Source organism: Castanea sativa, chromosome 6 (genome assembly GCF_040712315.1).
Source record: "Castanea sativa cultivar Marrone di Chiusa Pesio chromosome 6, ASM4071231v1".
Taxonomy (NCBI): Eukaryota; Viridiplantae; Streptophyta; class Magnoliopsida; order Fagales; family Fagaceae; genus Castanea; species Castanea sativa.
The window spans coordinates 1,483,210-1,495,212 of NC_134018.1; the positions used below are offsets into that span (position 1 = coordinate 1,483,210).

A 12,003-nucleotide genomic window follows, 5' to 3' on the forward strand; every position below is an offset into this window, starting at 1 on the left:
GGGTTTTTGTTAAATTATTGTCGTCAAGTCAAACTGGGTTCAAAGTGTAGAAATCTTGACTCGGTGTAGAATGTGAACTATTAAAAAAAGCAAAAAACTCAAATCTAAAATAAACAAACAATTTATATAACTAATCTAGCTTTAGTTGAATAACCTCAATAATTGAAGTTGAATATACGCACCTTTATCTTAAAGCATGGGATATTTAGATTTTTGCTTAGTGATAGGAAAACTCACATTGATTACTGCCAAAAAAAGAGAGAGTAAAGAAACTCAAAATCACTGAGGTTAACTATTATGTGTTAGTTTATATGCATAACATGATCGAGGACTATAATACCAAGTATTGCAATTGAAAAAATCAATACAAACTAATAACAATTTCATGTTTTTACAGATATTTAAAGAATCACAAATCCTAGACACAAACAACAACATTCAAATTGCAAACCCAACATATATGGTGTGTTGAACATATTCACATTTTCTTCATCTAAACAAACTCCTCAATATAAGAAAATTATTGGTCATTTCCAGCACCCAAGGATCCACTGTACAAGATGAGTCAAGTATGGCTCTACTTTTTTCCTCCCAAAAAAAAACAAAAAAACAAAGAAGTATGGCTCTACTAGGGAATTACTGATCAATTTTGACCCCAAGCTCTGAAGTTCAGCATTTTAGATTCCCTCTTGAATTTGCTGCAAAATGTGTGAAACAGAGAGAAGGCGCACACACAAATAGAGAGAGATGTGTGTATCAGCGTATGTGTCACTTTACTTATAGAATAGAGTCAGGATCGTAGAATTTTTGGTAGCAAATTAATTGCCCTTGATGCACTAGTTGAATTCCCAACTAAATCAATAAGCAATTTATCGAGCTTGGGAATCTCAATGATAAATAGTATTTACCACTGCCTTGCTGCTATATACTATAGGCACATCGATTTCAGCTTTTCCACTTTCTGCATTGGAAAATTCTTGCTATTAAGAATAAACCCAAAGACAACCAATGAAATTGGAAATTAAGTTCTTAAAATAAGCATAAAAATTAATTGTCTTCTCTTTTTCAAAAGCATTATTCACCAGAGGTACTTAGTGATTATTGGATGACTTCTATTTTCAAATAAAGATATCAAATTCTGGTTCCAACTTCCAAGTTTGTTTCTAAATCAAAATAAATTGACATTAAAGTCACAAATATCAGTAGTTTATAACAATATCATGAATAAACTAAGTTCATTAAATAACATGGATACTGAGAAAATGTACAGTATGATTTCTTTTACCTCTACAACTCATTAACTTTGATATATACTCTTCAGGGAATGTGTACCAAAAAGAGGGAGCCCAATGGCTGCAAGTTTTTCGAGACTCATGCTGATTAGGAGATATAAAGGAATAATATTCATTAATCATCCTACCTGTTAATCCAAATTAAACTAGACCAATACTCAAGCAGTCAAGCGTTGCTGATAAAAAAAAAAATACCAACCTTCACATAGGCTAAAGAAGCAAATGTTTACAGAGACACTTATCAAGGAGAAAACAATGGTGCTGGATAATCTGTTTCAAAAAAAAAATATTATAACATATACATCAAAGACTAGTCACTCTCAACACATGAGCAAACACTGCAATATTTATCAATACACAGTTTTATTTCTCTAAAAGAATCATGCATACACAACTTTTTCTTAGATATTGTACATTCAAATATAACACAATTCCTTTTTGCTAGAGAAGAAAGAACCTATTTTTAAATGAAGGCCATACCTCATCTATGCCTTTTCCAGTCTAAAGTCTGTTATGCACCATGTGCCAATTATGTTCAAGAACAAAAGAATATACATTAATATTAAGTGTTGGTGCACTCCGAATTTTATGACAAATTTCACACATAAAAATAACATGGAAACCCTAATGAATTTCATATAGAATTATGATCTTCCCCCCCCCCCCCCCCCCCCCAACAAAAAAAAAAAAAAAAAGGAAAGAAAAAAAGATTAAGATCCAACCGTCATTCCTGATCAGATGTCTTCACTAGTATGATAAGATACTTTTAGCAGGTTAGAAATGATTAAGAGCTCACTACTCACAAAGTCATTAGCACCTTTTATACTCAAGGTAACAACAGCTCAAGCCAAAGCTTATTTATTTTAATATTCTGATACAGGGCTGACTAGAATCCAATCAAAGACCGAATACTAGAAGACCGCAAGATTCTTTTTTGTTATTACTATTTAATTATAACTATTAGTCTAAATTGTGTGTGCATAATCATAACCAATCCTGAACACTGTAACGGCATTGTCTCATGTCATCCAGAATTTGACACAAATTTGTTCTAGTAATATTTGCAAGGAAGCTAGGAGTAGCATCCTTAAAGTTGTGCCATTGCTTTCAATACTTAGAATCATAATCCCAAGTGAGGCTCTCCAAAAAAAGATTAATAAATTGTAAGCATCTAAAAAAAGATTTTATAAACTCATAATTATTGTTAATGGAAACATACCTTTTGAAAAGATTTGTTCTCTGCAATGAAAAATCCACCATAAGGATCGTCAACGACTCCTTCATAGAACCACCCAAAATTTAGTTCGATTTATGTTTGAGAAAGAAAAGAATTAGATAGAATCATAAAATTATAATGCAGAAAACAATAGAATTAAAACAACTTAATCAAAACACAGAAACCACTTTTTTTTTTTTTTATTCTAATATATCCGAACCTTATTTTTCAACTTTGAATTTATGCAGCATGAACAAGAACAAGGGCCATGGATACGTCACTACTGACACACAAACATGGGCAGATCATAGGAAAATAAGATGATAACATTAATCTGTTTCTGTTTGAATGTTCTAACACCCATAAGTAATAACATTAACAAGGTACCTATGTGTGTGTTTGTGGCCAATTAAGCTAATAATGAAGTCCATTACATTATTAATATAGTGGCTGTCAAATGCATAATCAGGGATGACTCATGATGCTAAAATTTAATGACAAATTCCACCAGCAAATCAAATCATACCTTTCTTAGATGTCAAGATATGCATTGCTTGCACATTGCATCATTTTTTAAAGCAATTACCTCACTGTGCTATCAGCAGCCCTGGCCCCAGCCTGAATGTAGGAAAAGCAATTTCAAGAACTAAGAAAACATATACTCCCATCATGCCATGATAAGGGTAAAAATTCCCCGTTTTTACTTAATATATTTGTACCTTGTCAAAGTCAAGGAATATTTATTTTTACGTTACAGATAACATCCTTTTTTTTCCACATCAGTTACAAGAGATATATTGTATTTTATGTTCATTTAAATGTAGAAGTAGGGTGAAGATTAGAATTTACTTATGACCTAGGAAGTAAGGACACTTAATTTAGGGTGTTGTGCCCTTGTTGTATCCATTTTGTACCAGCCATTTCATGTTATAATTTTTCAGAAATTATTTGTGTCGCCATTTTGTACCATACTCATGTCCATGTCCGTGCTTCCTAGCTTATGACAGATAATTGTAATTACACCTGATACATTTTTTTTTTTTTTTTTTGTAAATTGTATATAACAAGCTCAAAACTTTAACTGCAAAGAGAAAAAAAACCATCTAACGAGAAATATTATTTTTTAAACAAAAGAATAATTCAGATATAATTCAAATTATTCGGAACACGCAATATCATTAAGAAGCTCTGTATCACATTGAACAATGCTTGCATAGATTCATCATGGGCTGCAATACATGGTGAAAATCCCTCAGTGAACATCTAGGAATGATTGTGCGGATTCAAGGCACAATAAAACTTGAGAGTAAAACCACAGTTCTTGCATCTTCCAACTAGAAACTAGTGCCTAAATTGTGAAGCTGTACCACTGTGCCCTAGTAATTCTGATTTAAGAATTTTTTACATTTATAAAACGTGCATTAATTGTGAGTGGCATAAAATAAATTTTTTTTAAAAGGACATTTAACTGAAAAATCATAGTCCAAATAATTTTTTTTTTTTAAATGTAAGAGTATATTGAACTGGGAGGGAACATTACAATGCACAATTAACATTACCATATACATGAGATTTTCTTTTTGCAAAGTATTTACTTGATATTGTCTTTTTGCTAAGTATGTACTTGATGTTTTAACTTAGTCATTGGTTACAACAAGTGAAAAATTAATAAAAGGAGAAAGGAAAAACAAATGCAACAATAAACCTATTGAGTTTTGAAACCATGACCTCACCCTCCATTCCATTATTATTGGAGGAGGAAGTACCAATTGAGATATAGCTCATTGGTCATAAATGACCTCTTCTTCACAGTATTTTTATTTATAAGAAAGTTAAACCCATGTATATTGTTTGTACAAGATATACAAGCATAACTATTTGCTCGTGAACAATGTTTACTTTTCTCTACAAGGAATTCCAATAATAAGTTTTAAGGTGATATTTTTTGTAATTACAATATATATATATATATATATATATATATATATATATATATATATATTCAAAATTGAATTTGTATATATCAGTAACTCCAAGTGAAATAAGTAAGTGAATGCCAAAGAACCATAGAAAATTACTATAATAAAACTAGTTGGAGGTAATCCTAAATTTATTCACAACGTATTTGCAAGTAGGAGAGACATGAAATGGTTACAGAGCTATGGTCTTCAAAGGGATAGAAGACTTGTTCATAGGTACAGAACTACAGATATAGAGATTGATTCAAATGTCTGCAAAATAAGGACATCAAGTACCAAAGAAAAGACTTACATCTGTACCCAGCTCCATCATTCACGAAGTCATCAAAATAACAGAACAGAGGATCCTAGGGAAAAAATCTCATGTCTATGAGGAATTGATTTCATCAACAGCTACAGAAATCAACCCAACAATGTTGAAGTTGTGGCTCTGTCATCCTTACTGATTCAAGTGTTTGCAATAAATAATTGAGCAACAATCCTATAATTGAGCATTTAATTAAGAGAAATAGAAAGAGAAGTACCCAAATATGTGAATCCAAAAATGCAACTATAGAAGGAGCCATACCTTGGCATCGAAGCTCAATCAAGATTTTCTTGCCTTCTTTGATGGTGGATACAACTTGGAGATGGAACCATCATTGAAATAAGAGCGGGCCATTGAAAGCCCTGAATCTTCTTCTCAATTGTTGAAAGCCCTTGGATCTATCTCTTCCATTTCCCTCAGAGCCCTTGAGTTTCCAAAAAAAAAAAGAACACACAGAACTAGTTTGTTTCATTTTCTTTCGCTTTCCAAACAGAGACAGTGAATAATAAAAAAAGAAGGTACCTGGACATGAGCGTTGCAGTTGGAATTCGGGCTTGACGAGAGCCCCTTTTCCAGAGTCGGAATCGGATTCGAAGCCATCCGAAGTGGGACAGGTAGTGTTTTTGGCGACGTCTGGCATAGGTTGGTCGATGGTTTCTTCTTCGCCGTCCACATAGATGTCCAGAATCTCCTCCATTGTTGACAGCCCATTGATCCATATCAGAGCCACAACAATTATGCCTAGCACTTGGACTCGGCAAGTGAAAAACATCAGATTTTTGGGAACAACAGATGCACTCTACACGTACCCCCCACCTTCTTGGATGGTTTTTAACCCAATCCATCACAACCAAACCATCCTTAATTTCACATATTACCTCAACATAATTTTGTTCGGATGGGTTTGACTCATTCAACTGTTTCTGTAATTCATAATTAGATAAAGAAAATATCCACAGATCGTCGGATAATTCATCTGCATCTATAGGAGTTGCTGTAAGGAGCTTTTTTTCACACCCATTGATGGAAAGGAAAACAACACAGGAAGACATCCGTGGATAGTTCGCCGGTCCAAAGCAAAATAGACAAAAAATATTTGGAAATTTGCAACCAACCCAAAATGATACAACATCTCTATCACTTTCATGGTTTAAGTTCAACCACTTTGGAATCTCAGTTACTGATAGTATAATATCAAATTTATCATCATTCAATAATTCGCTTGATGATGTTTGTGGATCCATTAATATCCTGCTACTTGCTCCTTTACATGCTTTATTTGGTAAAATCCCTAAAATTTCTCCAACCTGCATGCAATTAGTAAATTCAATAAACTGAATCTCCAATCTAGAAGAAAGTAACAAAAATTGTTTCTTTATAACTTAAAAAAGGGAGAAACCTGATTCAATAATGTGCCTAATGATTGTGGACTCAACGAATAGCTTTTGCTTGCATTCACACATTCTACCGATTGTGGAAGCCTTGGAATTTCCCGAAGCTGCTTGCAATGTTGTATATCAAGGATCGCTAATGAAGTAAATCTGCTAAGGCTTTCAGGGATGCTAACAATATTAGTTGCAGATAGATTTAGAGATATCAATACGGGGAAATACTCGGATTTCATCAAAAAATCTAATTCAATTATATTTTTATTGCCCCTGAAACTCAAGGACGTCAACCTCAAAAACCCATATCTGGAAAAGCCATCCAAACAATCATATGTCTGTCTCAATTTGGCAGTGGGAATATATAGTCCTAAAAGATGTTGTAATTTATAGATGTCATCGGGAAGATACCTAAGGTTTTCGCAATCCTCTATGTTTAAGCCACGAAGCCCAGTGAGATACTTAATTGATGATGGCAACTCTCGAATACCACTCCCACGTAAATTTAAATTATAACATTTCATTTCTGGGTGAATATTAGGAAACTTCTCCAGCCTTAAGCAATCCCAAAGAACAAACTCCTTAAGAGATTTCAACATGAGGTTGTTTGGAAGAGTTTGAAGTTTTCCACAACCTTGGAGATCCCATACCTGAAGCTTATCAAGAAATCCAACCGACTCATGAACCTCAACTAAATTTCGACAATAGGAAAGATTCAATGTTTCTAGGCTTGGGGTACACAACTCAGGTAAATTTGTAATGGACTCACACCCTTTGAGATTGATATATTTTAAATATTTTAGTTGGATTCCCTGTAGAAGAAAAAAAACAAAATTTATTTTAGACCAACATTCAAATATAACTTAAAGAAATTATAATTTATAAATACTAATACTCATACCAATTTGAATGTTGTCTCCAATCTAATAAGACTTCTTGGCATCTCAAGTTCAACAAGTTGTCGAGGATAATATTTGGATGGCAAGGAAAATGGAAATTCAGGCCATTGAAGCAACGTTAACCCGTTGGGGAGATATTCGAGTTCTTCACAAATGTGTACGTTACGAACTATTAGAAATTTGAGATTTACCATCTTTTCAAAAACTTTAGCTTCTATTTGCATCTTTATCGGGTGAGGTGAGCAACACATAATTCCCCGAATTTTACTTGATCCCTAATTGGACAAAGCAATAGTTACACTAAATAATAGAACTATAAAAAATTTTAAAAATTAAACAAACGTATACCAATAAACTTAAGTTTTCTTCAACATTAAAAATAAAAAAAGAAAAAACTCATTTGGGAAAAAAAGAGATGGAAAAGAACTTATACCATATTTGTAGTTAGTATTTCTTCAGCATCCTCAAAACACCATATCCTACTACGTTCTCCAAGCTCTTTTGATTCTTGTTGAACAATTTCTCTCCCCATTTGTTGAAGCAAGTCATGCATCCACAAATTGCCAGATTGACCAACAGTTATGAGACACTTATCAATAAGTTTTCTAATTCCATAATCAGGATATAAGTTGCAAGCGTCTAATATATTCACTACATAATCCTTCTTTAATCCCTTGAAGAAACATGAAATATCAAGAAAAATATCCTTTTCAGCCCTTCCAAGTCCATCATAGCTTATTTTGAGTTTTTCTTGAATTTTTTCATGAGGTATGTTTTTATACTTTTCCAATGCGCTTTTCCATTCACATATACTTTTTCCACACAGATCAGAACCAATTATTTTAAGAGCTAATGGAAGGCCATTCGCATAATGTATGATTTGCTCTGTAATTTCTGAATAATCTTTCTCCGGTTCAATTTTTTGGAAGGCATGTAGGTTGAAGAGTTCACGAGATTCAGATTGATTTAATTCCTTAACCTCATAAATTGGATGATCTTTTCCAAAATTGTTTAGCACTTGTTTGTCTCTTGTTGTTATAATGACTCGACTTCCTAGAGCAAACCAATTACATTCTCCAAGCAAATTTACCATCACTTCTGAGTCAGCCACATTGTCAAGAATTAAAAGAAGTCTTGTATGACAAAGCCTTTCCTTTATCATAATAATTCCTTTGGGTACACTGTCTACCTTTACATATGTGCCTTGTGAGATCTTAGAAAGAAGCATCTCTTGTAGTTTGATTATGTCATCATTTGTTTCCGAATTTTCTTTAACATCCTCTAGAAAGCAACTCAATTCAAAAAAATTAGCAATTCTGTTATAAATAGCCTTTGCAACTGTAGTCTTACCTACTCCTCCAAGACCATGAATCCCTACCATGCGAACATCATTTGACTTCATATCTAAGAGCAATTCTATATCATCTGCACGAGAATCTATTCCAACTGGGTGTTTAGTAACAAATAACTGAGTGCGATTCAATTTAGTAACTAATATCTCTTTAATAATTCTCTGGATAAATTGAGTTTCAGATTCAATACAGCTGTCACACACAAAGCATAAGAAACATATAATAAGTTAGACAAATTGAAAATATACATAGATGGGTCGTTCATGTATGAAGAGTTCAAAACTTCTAAAGTTATTGTGGGTTGGAACAGTAAGTTCATCTAATGGGTAGTGTCTAGGGGCAAGGATTTTGTATTGGATTTGTAACTTCTCTTCGTATAGTGAATTGCCCTATTTGGGTTGGGTTGCCCTTGCTATATATATATTCCATGAAAAACTATTATTATAAATTGAACTTTATCATTATAGGCATAATGTAATTTAACACTCAAACTTTAAAAAACATTAAAAAAAAAAAATTCAAGAATTGTACAAATAGATGTTAGGGACTCAAAAGTCAATAGCTTATCAACTTGTTTTTAAAGTGGTTTGTTATCACACTTACTTGTCTAAAATTTATTGTAACTACAAAATGAGGACTTTTTGTCCTAAATATAGTAAAGATTAAGCTCACAACAAAATGAGAGAACGATCTAACACTCTTTGATCATGTATATTGAAAGAGAAATTGCTATTAAATTTTTAGTACAAAATTAATTATAGATTATTTTTTAGAATAAAAAAGAAGATCAAATGCTATTTTGATAGATCATATATAATTGAGTTAAGATATATTAAATTAAAAAAAAATCTATGTTTTGCTAATATTTTATTAATACTGAACAAATACCATTAAAGTTTTACACATATTAATGTAGTTTTGAGCTTTAGTATATTTCTTATGTGAATTTTTTTTTTTTTTTTTAAATTCAAGATTGGGGCTTGCCAAAGATGATAACCTAATTCTCTCGTAACCTTCTTCTAATCCATGATTGGATCTACTGAAGACGAATTTTTAAAGTTTGTAAGTCATAAAAGCACACAACGATTGTCATAATTGGTAAAATTATATGGCCTAAAAAAATTTTATTTTTTTATTTCTTAAATTTCTACAATCAACTTTTATAACTTATCTACCAAAGTAGTAGAAGATTCTATGAAAATTGAAAAACAAGGTACTTTCATAATCTAGTATTTAATGATAACTTTTCTTTGGTGTGAATCCCATAAAAAAACTATTAAACTCTATAACTTATAGAAGAGCAATGAATAGTTACGTACCCCTCCTTGTAATGGAACCCAGACAAGTTAGTTGCTTCAGTCAAAGCTGTCCTCCACATCTGAACTTTCTCCTTGTTATCCTTCAAATTTTCTTCATGTTGAGTCATCGCTACTCCAACATTTCCCTTTTGTTTACGTATTTTTGACGGATCCACTTTGTAAAATACAGGTAGAACCATCTGTCCATTATTCCTACACTCGAGAATCTTTACAAGTTCATCTAAGCACCAACCGGAAGATGCATAATTATCAGAGAACACAACAATTGAAATCATTGACAATTCAATTGCTTTAAGAAGTTCTGTTGAAATTTCTTCTCCTCTCCGAAGGTCATTATCTATGAAGGTGTTGAAACCTTTATCACATAAAGCTTGATATAAATGACTTGTAAAATTATAGCGGGTATCTTCCCCTCTAAAACTTAAGAAAACATCATGGATAAATCGGGGAGTGAAAGAAGAGGAGGCTCCTTCGTTGATCTGGGGAGCCATAGGAATAATCTATGAGCAAAAAGTTTGAGAAAATAGGGAGAGAAGAAGGATGTGATGAGATGCAAAACAAAATGACTTTAATGACAAAAACGCAGTTTGATAGGAGAATGGATCAAATTGTGACGGTCCCACGCGTTCCATTAAAAAATTGAGAATGGATCTGAATGCTTGAACGCAGGGAGTGAGAGAGTGAGGTAGAAATATCTGAGATCTGGAGACTCTTGAAGTGGGAAGAGATTAACACGTGTGAAAAACTGAAAAGGCACTTGGAATAATAATAATAATACGCGTAACTTTAAGTCAAACCAAAAAGACAAAATAGGCTCCTTTTTATAAGAATTTAAAAAAATTAAAAATTAAAAAAAAAATACGCGTTTTTTTTTTTTTAGACAGAGGAAAGACATTAGTTATTTGTATTTCCAAGTTTTTTTCTTTTTTTAATACAGGATATAATTTTTTACTTTAGTCTAATATAAGTGTATATGTGTATAAAACTCCTTTTTAGAGACTTGAATCTCCGTCCTTACCCCACACTCCACAAACACTTATACTTGTAGAATGATCACCTCACAAGCACTTATACTTGTAAAATGATCACCGCACTAAGGGTCCGCGATGGTTATTTTCAAGTTGGAAATAAGAGTGGGTAAAAAATATATGTAAAAATACATGTAATATTGTTAAAAAATTGAAAATATGTGTTTAAACTCCTATACCAAACAGCCTCTAAAGCTTTAAACTTTGAATCTTTAGTTCACCCAACCATATTTTCCGAATGTATAATATTTCTAACAAGGGTAATTCTATCATACCCCTTCTTCTTTTTTTGGGTACAGTACTTACTAGTAGACAACCTGCTATACTAGGTTACCAAAACATCATATTTGATAGTACTATCTTCACATTGTGTAGTACTAACATCACATATATAACTGTATTTTTGTCACATACGGCAGTACCCTTATTTTTTTCTCACATTCAATAGTACCATCCTCACATTGAGTAATATCAACATCACATGTGACTGTACTTTTTTCACATTTGGTGGTTCTCTTTTTTTTTTTTTACATTTGATGGTACTATCCTCACATTGTACAGTACCAACATCATATGTGACTGTACTTTTGTCACATTCAGTGATTTTCCTTTTCTTTTTTTTCACATTTGATGGTATCATCATCACATTGTGCAATACTAACATAACATGTGACTGTACTTTTGTCACATTCAGTGGTTCCCTTATTTTTTTTCTCACATTTTGCAGTACCAACATCACATATGACTGTACTTTTGTCACATTCGATAGTTCCCTTATTTTTTTCTCACATTTTTTTTATAGGAATATTGAGAATGATATTAAATTTTCTCACATTTAATAGGACCATCCTCACATTGTATGGTACTAACATCATATGTAACTGTACTTTTGTCACATTTGGTGGTTCCCTTATTTTTTTTTCTCACATTTGATAGTACCATCCTCACATTATGTAGTGCTAACATCACATGTGACAGTACTTTTGTCACATTAGGTAGTTCCCTTTTTTTTCTCATATTTAACGGTACTATTCCCATATTGTGCAGTATCAACATCACATGTGACTATAATTTTGTCACATTCGGTGGTTTTCTTTTTCTTTTTTTCTAACATTTGATGGGTATCATCCTCACATTATGCAATACTAATATCACATGTGATTGTACTTTTGTTACATCTGGTGGTTCCCTTTTTTTTCTCACATTTGTGCAGTACCAACATCACA

General features: G+C 32.4%; 1 protein-coding gene across 9 annotated transcripts; it reads right to left on the reverse strand.

Annotated features, from left to right (window-relative positions):
• Positions 1 to 346: 346 nt before the first annotated feature.
• Positions 347 to 10,483, reverse strand: LOC142639170 (TMV resistance protein N-like). Of its 9 annotated transcripts, XM_075813293.1 has the most exons (13): positions 9,750 to 10,483; positions 7,512 to 8,622; positions 7,081 to 7,353; positions 6,194 to 6,991; positions 5,317 to 6,101; positions 5,056 to 5,218; positions 4,780 to 4,968; positions 3,035 to 3,126; positions 2,729 to 2,788; positions 2,512 to 2,570; positions 1,492 to 1,562; positions 1,286 to 1,376; positions 347 to 961 (listed from the first exon to the last, which is right to left on the reverse strand). In XM_075813293.1, the coding sequence occupies exons 1-6, from the start codon at positions 10,238 to 10,240 to the stop codon at positions 5,170 to 5,172; spliced, it is 3,507 nt and encodes a 1,168-aa protein (XP_075669408.1). In that variant the 5' UTR covers positions 10,241 to 10,483; the 3' UTR covers positions 347 to 961; positions 1,286 to 1,376; positions 1,492 to 1,562; positions 2,512 to 2,570; positions 2,729 to 2,788; positions 3,035 to 3,126; positions 4,780 to 4,968; positions 5,056 to 5,169. The 9 variants fall into 9 exon arrangements, with proteins under 9 accessions (XP_075669408.1, XP_075669410.1, XP_075669407.1 ...); XM_075813295.1 differs by lacking the exon at positions 2,729 to 2,788 and having other exon boundaries at positions 4,780 to 4,925; XM_075813292.1 differs by lacking the exon at positions 2,729 to 2,788 and having other exon boundaries at positions 4,780 to 4,929.
• Between the last annotated feature and the right edge of the window lie 1,520 nt (positions 10,484 to 12,003).